The sequence below is a fragment of the Saimiri boliviensis genome, chromosome 19 (assembly GCF_048565385.1).
Source record: "Saimiri boliviensis isolate mSaiBol1 chromosome 19, mSaiBol1.pri, whole genome shotgun sequence".
Taxonomy (NCBI): domain Eukaryota; kingdom Metazoa; phylum Chordata; class Mammalia; order Primates; family Cebidae; genus Saimiri; species Saimiri boliviensis.
The window spans coordinates 32,503,250-32,522,553 of NC_133467.1; the positions used below are offsets into that span (position 1 = coordinate 32,503,250).

The 19,304-nt window shown below is 43.9% G+C and overlaps 1 protein-coding gene across 2 annotated transcripts in view; it reads right to left on the reverse strand.

Annotated features, from left to right (window-relative positions):
• Positions 1-5,774, reverse strand: part of CADM3 (cell adhesion molecule 3) — a 32,485-nt gene extending 26,711 nt beyond the window's left edge. The window contains exon 1 of one of the 2 annotated variants that reach the window (XM_003937899.4): positions 5,497-5,774. In XM_003937899.4, the coding sequence (XP_003937948.1) occupies positions 5,497-5,578 (82 nt within the window). In that variant the 5' untranslated portion in view covers positions 5,579-5,774. The remainder of the gene's footprint in view (positions 1-5,496) is intronic. The other variant, XM_003937898.4, reaches the window with a different exon arrangement.
• Between the last annotated feature and the right edge of the window lie 13,530 nt (positions 5,775-19,304).

Below are 19,304 nucleotides of genomic sequence, written 5' to 3' on the forward strand. Positions count from 1 at the left end.
AGCTCTCAAGCACAGGAACTAAAAGAACAGACATCATGGTTTCTACTAGAGTCACTCTACGTTCATCACTTGCTCTATGAGATCTCCTGAAGTGCTTTGTTTGAACCTGTCAGGTTGATATACAGCCAAGAGACCGTGCTGAAAAATGAGGACCACCACCAGACTGAGTTTGTCAACATTAGCCTCTGCGATTATGTTGCCTAGATATTAGTGGTGATGGAGGGGCTTTTAATGTGCTACAACTTATCATGAGTAAAATTAGGCCTATCTTCTAAAGAGGGAATAGAGAGCCAGTGCCCCCTCAGAGACAGTAGGGCACAAGAAAGTCAAAATGTGTATTTTCATCAGGTAGGGTATGAGATGTCTCAGACTCAGAATGCCCTAATATATCCAGAATTGCTGTAAGTAGTTCAGACAATCACACCTGGAAGAGAGGTATAGAATCACACCTCTTAAGAAGAATATTGTTCTCAGGATTTAGAAGTCTGTCTTTTGGGAAATTTGATGACTGTCTTAAGGCTTAGGAAAATTTTGGTGAAGAGAGAGATTATTTAGTACTTGCTGCTTCAGTGAAGAATATGTACCTTTACTTCTTAGCATCTTAGCTTCTATAGTGTAAAAATCATAACAGCTTCATGTGTTCAAGCCTCCTGAGAGTTTGACTTCTCTGTACTAGAAGGGATGGAGCTCCTTGTCATATATAATAGGATTGGACTGGGTTTTTACTTGGGTGGTTATTGGAGCCCTGGGCACAAGCTGGTTCTGATCTTGTTAAAAAAATCATCACTACTCCTGATCCTAGAGGCAGAAACAGGTCTCTAGCCCTGGAAACTTGTTCTTCTCCATTTTATGATGACATGGAGGGTTTATACTTAATCTGAGCAAGCTTTTAGAAATGGAATCTTTTTCTGACGGCTTGCTTCTCCAGGGTCCTTTTCTGATGGTTCGCTTCTCTGTGTCTTTTGTAAGCATTTCCGCGGGGATTGCTATTCTCAGAGATTATGGGTGGACCTCTACAACATGACCCCATATGGAAAACAAAATGTTCTAGTGCACGGGCCTATAGCCAATGGTTAAACATGAAATATTACATTCTAACATGAAAAATAAAAGAATATATAATTACCAAAACTTTATAACTTTGAATTTTTCACTCAGTAGTCAGTAAGGAGCTGGCCCAGTCCACAGCTTGCTGTCAACAAGAATCTGGAACCTAGATCACCATCCTTAGGCAAAATTCCACCACTGAGAATTAGATGACAAAAAAGGGATAGTTGAGCCAGTAGGCAGTTCCACTGGAGTAGGAAACAACAAAGACTGAGACTAGTCACAGCCCCAGGGGTTTTACTTCTCTGATGATACTGTGAAGATTTTTCTTCCTACCATGTGATGTAATGAAAAGAAACTTTTGATTCAATTTTGCATATTATTTGACTGCAAGAAAGTAGTAACAGCAAGGAGTACCAAAATCAAATCTAAGAATTTACAGAGCAATGGCACAACTACTCAGTTTGTTATTTCAAAGTAACCAGAACACCAAAGAGATGCTGTCTGTGGAATTTTATGGCTGCAGAACTATGAGTCACTCTGTTCAAGTGAATAGTGAATATCTCCAACAAGGCACTCTTGCAATTAGATTTGGACTTCCTTTCTTCTTCAGTTGGAAGAGGAAGGAGAAAGAGCCTAGGGGTAGTAAGCTGGCTCATCCTATCAGTCTGGGACAGAGGATTTTGAACTGTGTGGTAGAACCCCAGGTAGTTCCTTAAGGATTATAGGAATGTGTAAAAGCCAGTAAGACAGGGAAAAGATATGTAGGTCTTATTTCATTATTTCAACCATAGCAATACTCCTTTGGTAGGTTTTACTTATTTGTTTAAAATGTCTCACATCTTTGTTTTAAAAACAAAATGAGAAAACTGTTGCCCTGGGGACACTATTAAAACCGACAGTGCTCTCCAGATTATGGAGAATCTCGGAATAGAATGACACAACTGCTGGGTAGGCAGCTGACATCCCATAGATTGGGACCTACATTAAACAGACTGGTTCTTCATGGGATGAGTGAAACTCTGCTATATGCCTGTCTCTGTGATGATCTTAACTTTTCCATGCCAGAAAATGCACATGTCTAAATGGAGAGCATATCTTTCCCAAGAGTTACAGCTGCAGCTAGGAGGAGAACAGGAACAGAAACAGGACAGTTACAGCTATGACTAGGAACAGAAACTGGCTGGAGTTGGTCTGCCATACAGATCTGTGGGCAGCACTAGAGTGAATGCCTGCTGGACTTCTGTGGCACAAAGGGCATGATATCCTCACTGGGCATCTGGCCAGGGGGCTGCAGAATGGATGGTCCTGGACAGAGGTCATTGAGAAGAAATAGATGTTCATGTGTGGGGCAGTGCAGTACAAGGTTAAATTGCTATAACCTTATCTGAAACAAAGAGGAGCTATCCATCTATCTGTCTTTACCCTAGGTCAACTCACAGGTAATAACTTGAGAAGGGAGAGCCCAAGAAAGCTGGGCATGGTGTTGAGTATTGAGCTGTTCACCAGAGAGGGCACATTAAATTCATAGGACTTTTGTTCTCCAAATCTGGAATTGTCAACTTCTGTGAATACTAGTGAGAAGGAAGGGTGGATGGCACATTCTAAATGTCTCACCCATTCCTGAACTTCTAGCCACAGCACTCATGGCCAGTCTTAGATATCAGTTGCTTGCCCTCTCAATCTCTGTTCAGCCTTACAAAGCTTAAAAAATGTATGCTGTACTCCAGGGAACGATATGCCTCAGCAACATATAAAGTTTGTTTTCTTATTCTAAGTGAAAATAGATATGTTACCACAACACTCTTGACAATTCAAGCATTAGCATAAGAGTATCTTGTCCTTATACCTTCACACCACCTCTCTCATAGTTTTGGTCAAACATTACCAGTTAAAGATAAATACTGCCTAGCCTTCTTCCCAGGGGCCTCAGGCCAACTCGGGGGTACTAGACACATCTCCATGATCCTGGGCAAAATAGTCTTCAGGATTACTATCCCTGAGCATTAAATCTGTGCTTTTTACCTCCCACCATCAGCACTGGCCTTCTTAGATCCAGAAACTAAAAGATATAATTAATCTAAGATAGAAGATATGGTGGTTATATCTCATGCATCAGCGTGTCCTGAGATACCGCACACCAGACAGATGTCCATTTTCTGTAAAGATAATGCTCAACAAGGAAAATGATGCTTGATTTGACTCCTCTTTGGAAACAGACCCCTGCTGTTTATCTCCCACTTCCCCACCTCTCTAGAAATTCCCCATTCAGAAGTTACTGCCTTCCACTGCTTCTCTCAGGCCACTGCTCTGAAACATATTTCTAAATATGATAGAACGTTTCTCTTCCTCTCAACTTTAAGCCTGAATAGGGGCTGTGCCCCCAATTTGAGGACCAAGAAGGAAGAGTGCAGTTGGTGAAGAAAGACTTGGCTAGTATACTGATTTACTCTAGTCTATAGTTTTTTTACATCTTAGAGTAGAAGAGCTCACAGCTTTCTGGATGACGTCTTTCTTTTTGGGGCCCAGCCTAGCACCATCAGTTCCCATTACTGAACAGTTGCAGTTTGGATCGTATTTGCCTCTCTTTATAAAACTCAGCGGGTTAGGAAGGCCAGGGGCTGCAGCTGAAAGTCAAGGCCTAGTAGGAGGGTCATTATTGAGGCACAAACACCCAGCAGCCTCTCTGTCTTGAACTTAGCCTGCTCTCCCCAAGGACTCCCTTCAGCTCCTCAGTGAGTGGGGTCATCAGTGCAGTCCTCTGGGGAAGGGGATTCCACGTAGGGGAAAGAAGAGACTGCTGTCTCTGTGGTGACTAGGGCCGGAACTCCCTTTGGGGAGTTTGATGGGTAGAGGGCGGAAGGAGTCAGCCAGCCAACTTAAGGGAGGGGATCCCCAGGGTCCCCATACCAGGGGAAGCTCCTTTATCATGATGGAGACAGGGCTGGGGGAGGTCAGGTGAGGTGGAGCAATTATTCCTCCAGCACCCTGGCTATTCGCCTGTTTTCCTCAGATGAAATTCTCTACATCATCCTCCCCAGTTTCAACCCCTCCCCTCTCCACCCCCGCCCCGCCCTGTGCCCATCCCTGCTGGCCACTGGGTCCATCGCCCAGGAGCCACCTCCCCTTTCTCCTCCCCTGCGGTTCTTTCTGTTTTTCGTTGGCATCTGGCCGGGCACAGCCACCACCCTCCCCCTTCACTCTCCCCACTTCCCTTTGCTCCACAGAGGTCCTGTTCCCTCTCCCCTTCCTCCATCCCAGCCTTCCTCCTCTTCCTACCGGGCGGAGGGAAGAGGAGGGTGCATTCCTTTAGTCTCTTCACAGCTTGCCCTCCCTCCTCAGGGACCTGAGGCTCTGAGCTGTGGCCCCCTTCCGGGTTTCCCTACACGCTGCCCCTCTGCCATCCCACTAACCGTTAGTAGCCTTTAAGAAAGCTGAGGTGCCCCCACAGCGCTGACCTACATAGCCCAGCCCAGGGCGGGAGGGGCTCTTCCCCAAGTCCCCTCACCCCTGGCCCCTCCTCCTTTCTCTCCCCGATCTCCTCCTTCATGTCTCTACCATTAGGAACCTAAAAGGAGGTTTGAGTTCCAGACTGGGGCAAAGGGGCTAGGTATGCTATCCCACCCCAAATCTGGGAAAATCAGTGCTTAGCCCTGAAAAGCTTTGGGTTTCCCATGCGTCCTCCTCCCCAAATATCTTGATCCTTTCTTTTGCGCCCCCACCCCCCCCCCCCACCGCCTCTGCTCCTGTCTGGATTTCTTTTCCCAGCTTCTACCACTGTCAGGGATGTTGCCATCCTGGGCCCCCTCCGCCCTGTGTTGTTGTTTTGCTCCAAGGATAAGGGCCCCCTTCTTTGCCCACGCCCCCCTCAGCAGCCTCACCCAGGCCCCCTTCTCTGCCCACTCGGAGCTGGGCCTCGGGTCGTGGTGGGGGACGGGCGGGGGAGCAGAAATGTTTGCATACAGCAGTTTAGGGGATTGCACTGGCTACCCAACCCCTACAGACATACATACACAAACACCCGACACACGCCCTGACTGAAACAGCGACAAATCTCACTCCGCCCCCAACACACACCGACACAGACATACACACAGATACTGACACAGAAACGCAGAGCCAGACACCAACACAGACGCGCGCGCGCACGGACAGCAACACATCCAGACCTCGGGCTGCTCATAACGGACATCAGCCGCGAGAGCCAGACCCCGGTGCACACGCAGACACACGCTCGGTGGTGTACACAGAAGGGTGCACACGCCGGCACACCCACAGTCCACAGAGACACGGATGCTCAGAGACAGACACAAGGGTGTTCGCAGCGGCTGGCGACTTTAACCCCGCTTCCAGACAAAGCCAACAGGCTCCCTCCGCCAGACTCCAGATCCCGGCCCCCGCCCCGGGTCACTCCCCACCTCCCCGGGCGCCGCCCCCTCCCTCACTCACCGTCCTGGGAGAGGTTGGCCCCGCCGGGCGCCCAGCGGCAGGCGAACAGCAGGAGCAGGAGCGAGGCGGCTGGGCCCCCCATCGCGCTTCCCGGCCGGCTCCCTGGCTGGGCGCTGGCGAGCCTGAATCCCCGGGGGCTGGGGATGGGGAGGGGGTAGACTACGACGTTGACCGAAAGGGCGCCCCCGAGCCGCTTCGGAGCCCGGGGCCGAGGTGGGGACCAGGAGGGAGCCGGCGCTGCTGCAGTCGCGGGGATTAAATAGGGCGCTCGGAGCAAACCATCTGGTTGGAGGTGGAGGGGGGTTGGCAGGGGGCTGGGCTGGTCGCGGGGGTGCCAGGCTGCCGCATTCCCCACTCCCCCCGCCTCCCACACCCCCTCCTTGCCTTTGTGGTGCCTTCCACCCTCTCCCCCCGGAGCTCCGCCAGCCAGGCTCGGGTGTGGATCAGAGGGAGGGAGCTGGCTCAGCAGTGGGACCCCGCGCTCACCGCTCTTAGGCTTGGGGTGGAGGGAGGGGAGTCCGACAGGGCCGTGGGCCAGCTGGCGAGCGCGGCCACTGCAGGCCTGGGCAAGGGCGTGCCCACTAGCCTGAGATCCTCCAGCTCCGCCCTCCATCCTTTGGCAACTGGGGATCCCCTTAACCCCGGGGTCCCCCATCAACAGTGTACCCAGGGACATCTCTCCAGTGGCTAACTACTAACTCTCAAGCCTTCTTCTAAACACTAACATCCCTAATTCCTCTTACCCAAGAGCCCATAGTTATGTGTCCAGCAAAAATTTGTGGCCCCAGGCCTTAAGCCATGGGGTCGCCCTATCAACAAGGTACCAGGGACATATCTCCAGTGGATAACTGCTGACTCTCATCATTCTCCTAAACACTAACATCCCTAATCCCTCTTACCCAAGAGCCCATAGTTATCTGTCCAGCAACAATTCGTGGCCCCAGGCAATCTCTCTTGAAAGGCATCTTCCAGCAAACCCCCAGGCCTTGGGAACCAATGTCTCCGTCAATCCCTTGTCAAGAAAATGACTCACCCTCTGAAAACATGATTTCACCCCAGACTCTTGCCCAATCTGGCAGCCTTCAAAGCAACTCAGTCGTTTTCTTTCTTAACCCTCCCTATTCCATCTCTTTATCGCCAGTCCTTTTCTCCAATATTTTTTCATCTTTCTTGATCTTTCGAGGGATCGTGCCCTTCTCAAGTTTCAGTTAGTAAGGTTCGTGAAGAGTCTGATCTAGAAACCCTCTAAGGACCCCTGCATCTGTGACCAAAGCAGTTCTCACTCGTGAGGCCACATGTAACAAGATGGAAAAGAGATACAGGGTGTTCGTACTTAGTCTTGTCTTAGGTGTCCCAAGCCCCTGGTGTTTGCCATTCTTTGTGACTATCTCTGAAAGTCTTGAACTATCTCATTCTGAATCAGTTTTGCTGAAACTTAGCTTTTGGAAATACATTTCTAAAGGTTAGAATTCCAAAATAAAATAATTTTAGGTATGTAAGAATTCTTTAAAAATATCTATTCCAACCCCTTAATGATATAGGTACAACTGAGGCTCAAAGGAGGCTAACTGAACAAGGTTACTCTGACAGTTAATAGTGGAAGACACAAGTGTTGGCTGGGATGTGCAACAATATGATTTTGAAGTGTCCTCCAATCCTGTGAGGCTAATATTTTATCCCTCTATGAGGGATTTGGTGGCATGTCTTCTACCTCTTAGACCAACTCTCCTTCTATGCTGATGACTGTCTCATTGAGCTAATCCTTAAGGTTTGGGTAATCTTTCCTTCTTGTAAGCAGAGTTTTTCAGCCCCCTGTGATCTAGTTAATGTCCCTGTCTCCCAGAAACTCAAGGGCAGGGATATGGAAAGTACTTGGTTACCAGCAAAGTCCTGTATAAATGACAAGCAATGATGGAGAAGTCAAGAGAGAATATTCTCCAGGGAAATCCTTCTGGATTGTCAGGATGCTGCCCCACAGTTTTTCTCTTACAGTTTAGTTAGAGTTGATGGTTTCTGGGAAAAGGGTTCTACCTGCCTCTTGGACATCTCTTGAGTGCCTGGGTAGTTAAGATTTTCTTGCAGGGAAGTGTTGACCATCTTTGGCTGTCTGACTTGCCGCGCTTGATGTATCTCAGTGACTCCACACCATTCTGTCTCTGTGCGGTTTGCAGATATCTTGGAATCTCCAAAATGTGAAAATAAAGGGGGTACTATATTTGAGGGGTGCAGAAACCTGGATATAAGAGAGAGAAGAAGTTGGGTTAGAGGGTGGGGAAGAGATATTGGGAAAATTGAACTTTCCCACAGAGGTGGGGCCGTGTTGGCATGAAGTGAGTTGTACAGAGAGCAGGCAGTAATGTGGGTGTTTTCAAAACAGAATCAGCTTCAGAGGGGAAAGATCAGGCAACCCTAGATAAAGTGTCTTAGTGGATAAAGAGTATTATCTTTCCAGCTAGAAGACATCTTAGAGAGCATCTAAGTGGGCTTAAGAGAGGACAGGTTAATGGAGGGGGAGGGGAGCAAGAGTGGGGATGGGTGGGATAGGGAGGGCAGGATGTAGGATTAGGTCTCATAGTCCTCTAATTAATCGCCTTTTCCATCTGCTGCTCCACAGTGATCCCCTTCCACCTGTCTTCCCTGAATTCTCTAATAACTACTGGTCTGGCCCTACCCTCTACTGTAACTGCATGGGACAAGCACCAAGGGTGACAGGTAAAAAGGAAAGCTATTTTGCAGAGAGTACTAAGAGGTAGCAAATGATACTCTGGAATGCTCTTTTTCTACTGGCTCCTCTTCTCCTTCTGCATCATCAGCATCAGTTTGGCAGCAGTTTAAGTCCTGGGAATAGGAAACAGTCACTGGCTTTTAGAATTATAGAATAAGAGAGTGTTAGAGGTGTACAGGACCTTCAAGAGTATCTAATTAATACCCTTGTTGAACAGATGAGGAAAATGAGACTCAGAAAAGCTAAACGACTTTCTGTGTTCATACAGCTAGCTGATAAAGGGGTTACCAGCACTGGGTGTGGGTGGGAGATAGTACCCTTGGAGGCAGGAAGGACGAGAAAAATCATTCACAAAATCTAGAACAGTGTCCAATTTGAGGAATTCCTCACTCTTGTGTATTTCAGAGTGAAAGAGTAGCTTCTCCTACTGATGTGGATATTTGCATTTGGAATAACTTCTTGCCTATAGTCATTCTAATGCCCTTTTTACATGTGCACTCTGTATCCTACAGGCACCCACCCTACTCACTAGGAATATAGTTTTACAAAGAAAGACTGACCTACAAGGATTAACCCCATCACGAAAATAGGTAAAATAAAAGTATCCATGTTGGATTGTGATCTCTATGGTTACTTTCCACTCTGAAATGCTGTGACATACAATATGCATTTCCCAGAGACGTGCACAAAGTCTGGAGTAGGTTGTCTGTGGAATTACAGAGCTGGTAGCTACAGTGAAAATCTGAGGAAGCAGGGAAGGGGAGTGGAGAGAAGACGGGTTTTGCCTCCTAGATGCTCCTGTCCTCTCAGCAACAGCCTGGGTCGCTGGGGGTGAGGAATGTCATGCTGGCACTGGTGCTGGGCTAGGCGCAGCTGTGTGGGCCCTGGGCATTCCTTTCCCCACGCCGCTCTTGTCCGGGAGGGAAAAGGGAAAGAACTCAGCCTGAGTGGGTGAATTTTACATATTCATCAGGGGGAAGATGACAGCACCTGTAGAGAAAAAAAAATTAAGAAGGCTTAATATCCACTCAGATTCTACTCTGTACTCTAACCCTTTTTTCTCCTCTGTATAAGTTTTCTGTATCAGTAAATTCTACATAGTTTTCCACATTGCTTTCCTCTTCAGTTTTCCACCCAGCTAAACCAGTACTCCTCATACTGCTTCTTACTCCCATTTTCCAGTTTTAATTAACACCAACTTTAATAATAACCCCTGTATGCATTACAACTGTCACCTTAATCGAATTATAATTTCAATCCTAACCCTAATCTATTATAGGCTCTGACTATTAATTCTAATACCAACCTGAATTTGATCGCCAATTTTAACTAGCATTTTGATTTTAACCAGTTTTAAACCAGCAATCAGGGCAGCAACTTGCACATAATAAAAATCATCCTAGGTACCTTTATTGAGAACCCATCAAGTACCAGATTTTGTGCTAGGTACTTTATGTACACAGTAGTTCACTTAAGTACTAGAGAGTACCCAAGTATGTCTGGAATTGTTAGCTCCCTTACCAAATCAAGGAAACAAAGGTTTAACAAGATTATGTAACTTGTAGATAGTGAATCCAAATCCAGGTCTGCTTGACCTGAAGGCTTGTGCTCACTCTTCTTTCTGCCAACAAATATTTTTTAATTGAACGTCTACTGAGATCTTAACTAATGGTGACTGGAATGACTTCTAAAAGACTGAGTTTCCTCAAAGCATATTATTATTTGTTTAGGTTTTTTTTTGTAATAGTGATACAAAATACCAAACCAACAAACAAACAAACAAAACTCCAAATCTCCCAGCCCAGAGATCCCACTGTTGCCTTAAGACAGTTAAAGTAATTTATTTACAAAGTCAAAATATTCAAACTATAAATAGAAACAAACTGAAAAGCCTCCTCTTTCCCAGAGTTGCCATATTGCACAACTCCAGGGGGCATTGTTCAAATTGGAGTCGTGCAAAGCAGCAGCACTGCCTCCCACGGCTTATCAGGAAAGCAGATAAAGTCAAGGTAAATATCTACCAAATTAAATCGCCCTATGTGTATGACTTAGGCATGAGAATTTCTAGACAAGGTAAATTTATAATTAGCAATGACTATTAAGGGTCGAATTCTATATTAAGTTCTTTACATTTATTCTCCATTTTAATATTCGCAAGCACGCTGGTCAGTATTCATTATTCCCGTTTTACAGATGAGGACAGTGAGGCTTGAAGAGGCAAAATGACTGGTTCAAGAGCACAAAGATGGTAAATGACAGACTTGGGTTTTAAATACAGATTGTCTTACTCCAAAGTCTAAATTTTCAGTCATTACACTTCACCAAGAAGGCTTCTCGGAGAAGAGGTCATTTGAGCTTGGTTCTGAAGGAAACATGGGAGTTTCATGACATTAGAAAAGAGAATGGCCTATGAGACTGCAGATGCACTCAGATAAATATGGGAGAAGACGGTCAAGGGGAAAGGGAGCTAGAAACGACTTCAGAGGGAAAGGAGTAAAATAAGGGAGTGAAACCAATGTGAGCAGAGACTAGAGATACCTTTTGTGATCAATTCAGGCAAAAATGAAATCATATGATAAATACATGTGTCACTGTTGCTCCGGCTACAGGCCGATTGATACATTATGGAAAGACAGTAGACACACATAATCATCTGCAAACCAAAATATGCACTTTCAGTTACATGGCTATCTGTCGCTCCTCCGTCGAAATCTCTCTGTATTCCTTCCCTTAGATTGCGTGCTCCAGCAACATCAAATGGCTGGTAATTTCCCAAACACGCTATGTTGTTTCATGCCTCAGTGTCTTTGCACATACAGTTTTCTATACCTGGATTGCCCTTCTCGTTAAGCCTGATGAAACTTGCGCAGGTGTTTTTCAGCCCAAATTTTGATTAGGTGTTGCCTGTCTTTGAAGCTTTCTACCTACATATAATCACTCCTTGCTAGGTGCTACCACTGTTCTGAACATGTATCTCCATGATTACACTTCTTTCACTGTGTTGCAGTGATTTGTCTATGTTTCTTTCTTCTATGTGCTCTTTGAGGGCAAGAATGATATTTTGCGAATCTCATTTCTCCTAGTGCTTTGTGTAGAAACTGAAAAAATAGTAGAGCCTTAGTTAATTCTGAGGTAATCCCAAATGATATGTCTATAAATACATAGGCTTGACAAATCATTTTATTCCCAGAAGCACATACATGCATATAACTAGACTCCATTGGCATACCCCCTGCAGCTATATATGTATGTGATCACATTGATATAATGTGCCCCCCAAAAAGTTACTGATCCTAATATACATATACAAATATTTTCATCCACTTACGCGAAGTACATTTTTTAATTTTTAGAATTAACTTTAGAACCTGCCACAGCCCTTTCAATAACTTCAGTTGTGGAGAATGTTTATTCTTTGAGTCTGGCTTTTAATTTTAAAAGCAGCCAAACATCTTTAGGATTCAAGCCTTATGGATAAGTTGGTGGTTCATGTTGTGTAATATAATGAACAAGACTTGGTTGTAAAGTAATAGTAAATGACTTATAAGCTGACTTATTTGTTGGTTCTTCAGGCAGTTACCAAATAGGAGTTCTAGAAAGTTTCTGAGCAGTGTCATTTTGGTATATTTGTTAATATAAACAAAATCAAGCAAGAGTCTTATAATTTTATATCACACTTGGCAAACAAACGTGTTTGTGTATAAGAACACAAAAAGTTATGCCCAGAACGGAACTCCTTGATCATTAATTTATTCATCCATTTATAGTTTTATTTTATTTTTGCTATTTGTTTATTAAAAATATTTATTATTTTATAATTTTTTTTGCAACAGAGTCTCACTCTATTGCTGAGGCTGGAGTGTAGTGACGCGATCTCAGCTCACCTCCACCCCACCACCACCCGTGGCTTAAGGGATTCTTCCACCTCAGCCTCCCAAGTACCTGGGATTACACTCAGACGCCACCATGCCCTGTTAGTTTTTGTATTTTTAGTAGAGACGGGGTTTTACCATATTGGCCAGGCTAGTCTCAAACTCCTGACATCAGGTGATCCACCTGCCTCAGCCTCCAAAGTGCTGGGATTACAGGCGTGAGCCACCATGCCCGGCTATTTATTTCATTTTATTTTTTGCATGTCTATGTGCCCGCACAATGCTAGATTGATTTTGACCTGGATGTTTTGTTGCAGCCTATTAAAAAAAATCTATAAGCTCCCAGCTTTTGAAAATATATAAAATAAAATGTTCTATGGGTGGTCATACCCTTATTCCCAATTACCACCCCATTTTTGAGCCTCATTTTAGCTGTGAGGGATGAGGGATAATGCAAGGGTTGGGGATAGTATATTTGGGGATGCAAAATACTTGGTAATTGAGACCAATCTGACAGTCATGGTTTTCTTTTTAGAATCATAAAATAGAAGTGGATGTTAAAAAATGCTACAACAAAATGTCAACGTCTGGTGCTAGTCACTTAAGAATACAAAGATGAGTAAGTCATGAAATCTACCTTCAAGGAACTCACAGTCCAGTAGAGAAGATAGGCTTGCAAACACATAATCACTACATCATATGATAAGTGCTACAGTAAAATTATGTATAAGGCACAGTGAGAGAAGAGAGGAGGCAAAGATTAAATTTGTGGAAAACCTTAAGACTAAGAGTCGGTCAGGTTTAAGGGATGAAAGACAAAAGAGAGAATGGCATATGTGAGAACAGTGAAACAGGAAGCCGCATGGTTAGTTGTGGCTAAATTGTGCAAGGAATTTATGTTAGAGATTGCTCTTTATTCTGCAGACAAGGAGTCACGCAAGGATTTTAAGCAGGGAAATGTCAGTGACAGATTTACATTTTAGAGCGATAACTCTGGCAGTAGTGGATGGTTAGATTGGAGGGGTACACAGCATTTGATACAGAAGCTTGACCCTTCTGGAGACCCAAATCCAGCACCATGACATTAAAGAGGACCCACTGAGTGTGGTCCTGTCTTAGCTCCTGTGGGTAAAGCAGAGACAGCACACAGAACACTGTTACACACCGATACTCAATGTGGACAGTGCGGTAGGGCACACACATGCTGACAGCTGTGTGCAAGCAGCAACATAAGGTTTTGTAGAGTAAAGCATGAAGGAATATGAGCACTGTCCCAGTTTGCCAGGGACTACATCGTTTTTCAGGACTTCCAGTGCTAACATCGGGAAAGTCCTGAGCAAACTAGGATGGTTGGTCACCCTAAGCAGTTCCTGACAGAAACAGCCTTCCCTTGGTAGCACCTGTTACCCAGACCATCTCCCTGGCAACCAGTTGGGGGTCATCTCCAGGGCAGATTGGAGGGGGAGGAAAGCCAAGGGAGATTTTTCTTTCTGTTTCAGGGGAGGGTAGAGGTGGGAAACGGGTAGGGGGTGGTGAGTCAGAAAAGCTAGGCCAATTGAATGGGAGGAGAGAGAAGAAGAAAGGCTAAGTAGGAGACAGAATGTGGAGGGTTTTTTTCTTATCTAGGATCCTACCTTCATTCTCTGAGATCTTGGGCTCTCTCTGGTGGTAACGAACATTGAAGACTCAAAACAATAAGTATTACAAGGAGTGAATGTTAATATATTTAGCTTTTTATTTATGCATATGTTTCATATGTTCATGCATGTATTTATTCATTCAGCATTAACAGAGTGCCTACTATGCACTCAGCACCTTGCTTATGCTCTATCGTTTAGTCTTATGCACAACCCTATGACTTGTAGGTAGTATTACTCTCATTTTACAGATGAGGAAAATGAGGGTCAGGAATTTCATAACTTCCTATAAGTCACACCTTAACTGATGGAGCTGAGATTTTTTTTTTTTTTTTTTTTTTTTTTTTTTGAGACAGAGTTTCGCTCTTGTTACCCAGGCTGGAGTGCAATGGCGCGATCTCGGCTCACCGCAACCTCTGCCTCCTGGGTTCAGGCAATTCTCCTGCCTCAGCCTCCTGAGTAGCTGGGATTACAGGCATGCGCCACCATGCCCAGCTAATTTTTTGTATTTTTAGTAGAGACGGGGTTTCACCCTGTTGACCAAGATGGTCTCGATCTCTTGACCTCGTGATCCACCCGCCTCGGCCTCCCAAAGTGCTGGGATTACAGGCGTGAGCCACCGCACCCGGCCTGGAGCTGAGATCTTAACCTAGGTATATCTCTAAAATTCTTGGTCATTCCAGCAGACCAGTGTACCCACCTGTGCCTGATTCAAACAGTTACTTGGAGCCACCTGTTACAAATAATTCAGATACCTGTGATATTCCGGTTCTAGGTTAATAATAAAGATCCTTTACCATAGTGCTAACACGTGCTCCGAGGTGATTCTTATGCCTTGGCAATCCTATAGCCTGGGTCTCCTGACCAGCTCATTAACTCCTGAGGGAACTGTATGTGTAAGTAGCTGGTTAGAACATAGATGTGTTAAGGTGTAAAACCAAAAAATATCACTGAGTCTTTCAACAAATAATTTTCTTGACTCTTCCTCTCTAGCAATTACTGACCTTGTTTGTAAGATCCTGTGTAATCTGGCCTTTGCCCATCTCTCTAACCTCATGTAACCTCATGGCCACAGTATCTGTTTTGTTTATTTGCTTTTTTGTTTTTAATCTTCAGCACGCCAAGCCCATTCCCATTCTATGCCTTTGCATGGCCTTTCCTTCTGAACCAAAATACTCCTGCCCTGCTTTATGCTGAGGCACTTCAGCTTTCACTTTTTTTTGCTTTGAGACAGAGTCTCGCTCTGTCGTCAGGCTGGAGTTCAGTGGCACTATCCTGGCTCACTGCAAGTTCCGTTTTCCTGTTTCAAGCAATTCTCCTGCCTCAGCCTGCAGAGTAGCTGGGACAACAGGCACACGCCACCATGCCCGGCTAATTTTTTGTACTTTTAGTAGAGATGGGGTTTCACCATGTTGGCCAGGATGGTCAACATCAACTCTTGACCTCGTGATCCTCCCACCTCGGCCTCCCAAAGTGCTGGGATTACAGGCGTGACTGCTTTCACATCTTAGCCTAAATTAACTTCTTCAGGCCGTCTCATTTCCCTGCAATCACTTTCATTTTCTGCTGTTTTCTTAATAATTTATCTGTTGTTTATTATTGTCTTTATTCCTTCTACCAGCAAATGTAAATTCCATGAGGAAAGAACCCCTGTCAACTTTGATCAAAGTCGAGTTGCCAGGAACCTAGAGGAGAGAGGATATTGCACATAATAGTACTGGCACATAATAGGTGCTTGCTTATTAAATGCCAGTTGACTTGGAGAAGAGTGTTCACATTCTTTGATTTTACACTTTGATTTTACAAGCAAGAACTTTTGTCTTGGGTCCAAAGTAAACCTCCCACTGCCATTTAAGACTTCCTTCTGGTTCGTGAAAGAAGACATCTCTTTCTTTTTTATGAGCCTCTATATAATATCCCTCTAGAGGATTTAAGACTGTTATTAAATTACCCCTTAACCTCCTCTACATTAGGTGAAATGTCCAAATTCTTAACCTTCTGCAGTTCTTTTATCATTCCAGTACCTTTTCTCTGATCCTTTTCACTTAAATAGTTGTGTTCAGAACAGGTCCTAGTAGGTGAGTTAGGCTTTGGCTGATGGTCATGAGTTGAACATGATATGCTATTCCATGCCTCTTTGTATGTTTTTTGGTATTCTTTATTTTTAATCTGTTTCTTTTGGCTAACTCACAGTTAGCTTGTGGTCCATTTTGGTCCTAAAATCTTTTTAAATCCTAAAATCCCAGAGCCTGCTATTAACAACAGTAGTATTCCCTAGCAAGGTGACATCTGTTAAGGTGCACCACCAGTTTTTGGTCCCAGGGCTTCCTCATGGACCGCTGTGCCTGTGTGCCCACACCCGCCAGGCTGGTGATTGCTGCTGCTATTCCTGTGGCTAAGCCAAGAGTGGAGGCAGATACGTTTAGTGTTCTCACTATGCTCAGAGAAGGCCATAGCTTGTTGTCATGTGGACCGTGAAGGCCTAGGAACGACTGTGTGTGCTGCTCTGAGAAAGTTAACCAGGTTCTGGGCCCAGCTCCAAGGAGACATTTCTGACTCATTGGAAAGGCAGAAGAGTGCAGGAGAGTGAGAAAGCATGGATTTAGAAAGTGGACTCATCTGGGCTTAAATACCAGCTGGGCCACTTATGTCATTTGAGATCAGTCTTTTTGTTTGTTAAACATCAGACATGGTTTTTGTCTACTTTGTAGGCTTGTAAAGATTATTAAATGCAGACATTTGTGTAAAACGCCTAGCATAGAACTCAATACATGTTAGTTACCTTTCTCTTTGCCCTTTTCACCTTAGAGGAGGGGATGTTCCTCTGTTTCTCTGAGTGTGCCATAGAATCTTGCCCTGTGTTCATTGTCCGAGTATAAAGCACTACTTGGATCTAGATTTTCAGTTCCAGTAACTTTTTTCACTTTTGCCAAGGTCTCTCTGTTAGCCTGCTCTCTACCACCCTCGTGTGGCCACCCTGAAGCCCTTTGTCATTCCTGATCCTCTGCTCCCTCAGTGTGGTGGCTTTGCTGTAATGCAGCCTCTCCCTGCTTCTTGGCAAGTAGAACTCCCAACTCCTCTAAGTTTTAACACACACCTGAAACATTTTTCAGTTTAATTTTGGTCGTCTTTTCTCAAGTAGTGGGATCTCAGTTCTTCTAACCCTTTCTCACTTCTTTCTAATATTTACCCATCTGTCAAAGACTGCATGAATTCTGTCCTACACGTTGAGAATTTGGACCCAGCGAGGTCTCAAGTTTCAAATCCCATTATCTGTTTCCTTGCTCAACGCCAAGTTCTCTTTCCCACGAATGACGAAGAAACAGTGTACAGTTGACCCTTGAACAACACAGGTTTGAACTGTGTGGATCCAGTTACATGTGGCCTTCTTTTTCAATAAATAGTTTGCCCTCTGTATCTGCAGGCTCCATTTCTGCAACCAAACAATAGTCTCTGGTTGAGAAACCTGTGGATATGAAGAGCAAACTTTTTTCTGTATGCCAGTTTGCTGGTTCTGCTGGTTTCACAGGGTCAGTTGTAGAGCTTGAGTATGTGCCGATTTTGGATCCTGTGCCAGGGGTGTGGGTGTCCTGCAACCAATTCCCTGCAGATACTGAGGGATGACTGTATTGTCATAGATTATCTAATCATAGAAAGCTCCATTTTTTCCCCCTGCAAACTCAAATCTGTTTAAGTTAATAAGGAAAAGCATACCTGTTCTTGCCTTGTTAAAGGGTAATGGTGGATCTTGGATAGACCCAGAATATTCAGAGTGAGGGTGTACTTTCTCCCTTTCCTAATTGCATAGCATTTCTAGCACAGGGAATGAAGGATTGTTTGGGATATAGTCAGTATACCAGTTTGAAAAACTTTGTGGATGAGAAATAAGGGAAATCAATTTGGTGAGATGGCTAGTTTAAACCAAATTTGGGAGGTGGGATTTGAAAACTTGACACTGAAGAGCTTTATCTTTATCCCGTCAGTTGGAAAAAATTTGTAGCTGGATGTTATGTTACTGAATTGGTATTTAAAGATTAATCCTGAGATTCACTGTGGTAAAGATGGTAATCTTTAATTTATAAATTTGGCGCAATACTATGCTAAATCGCAATAAGATATTTTATGGAACTTGACTAGCCGATTCTAGCATTCCCTTGGAAGATAAAGTCAAGAGTAAATAGCCATAATTTTTTTAAACACATGGGGCTAAGGGGGAGGATGATTTTTCTAGCTATCCTAAGCTACTTTAAAATTACAGCAATTAAAACATGAAATCTTGGCATAGTAATACATAAATAGAATCATGGAATCGAAGAGAGAGTGTAGTTACAAACCAACTTGGAAATTTAGTGTGTGAAGAGTGCTACCTTCATTATATGCTACACTTCTAATCAGTGACTAAAGGGTTGCACTGTTTAAAGACATTAAAATAATTGGTTATCTGGTTGTCAGTTGGCATGGGATAGGTCTAGCCTTCCCTTGTATTATATACAACAATATATTTCAGGTGGAGTCATACTAAATTTTATAAATGAAACAACACCAAAAATGTTTGTAAAAATTGTTGAAAACATACTTAATCTTAGAGTAGGAAAGATCTTCCTAAGTGAGACACAGCACCTAGAATCGATAAAGGAAATGACTGGTAAGATTTACTGCGTGATTTTTTTTATTTTTTTATTATTTATTTATTTATTTATTTTTTTTTGAGGCAGAGTCTCACTCCGTCACCAGGCGCCAGGCTGGAGTGCAGTGGTGCGACCTCGGCTCACTGCAGCCTCCGCCTGCCGGTTCAAGCAGTTCTCCTGCCTCAGCCTCCTGAGTAGCTGGGACTACAGGCACGTGCCACCACACCCAGCTAATTTTTTTGTGTTTTTAGTAAAGATGGGGTTTCACCATGTTGGCCAGGATGGTCTCGATCTCTTGACCTCGTGATCCACCCACCTCAGCCTCCCAATACTGCATGATTTTTAAAACTGATATAATTGTGGACCCATAGACAAAATGTAAAAGTAAGTCACAGACTGGGACAATTTTATTTACAACATATATAGCAAACTATCAAATTGCTAACATGCAAAATAGTCAGCAAATAAGCATAAAAAAGACAAACAGTCCGAGAGAAAATTGGGCAAAGGCTATGAGTAGGATTTCTCAGAAAAAAAATGCAGTTGTCTAAGAAACATCTGAAAAGATGATCAACAGCATTTGGCTTTTCAGAAATACAAGTTACAGCACCACAGAGATCCTAGACTGTTAAAAAACCTCAAAGAACCCATCAGATTGTTAAAAATTAAAATGATGGATAATACTCAGTGTTGGCAAGTGCTTAGGGAAAGAGGCACCTTTATATATTGTTAGCGAGGATATAAATTGGCAAAGCCCTTTTGGAGATATTTTGGCAGAATGTATCAAAATTAAAAATAGAAATACCAGCAGTGCTATTTCTACAAATGATGCTATAGATCTATTCACACATGAGTGCTCTGATTTATGTGCAGAGATATGCATCACTTCATTTTTTTCCAGTAGTGAAAAATTGAAGACAACATAAATATTCATCAATAGTGAACT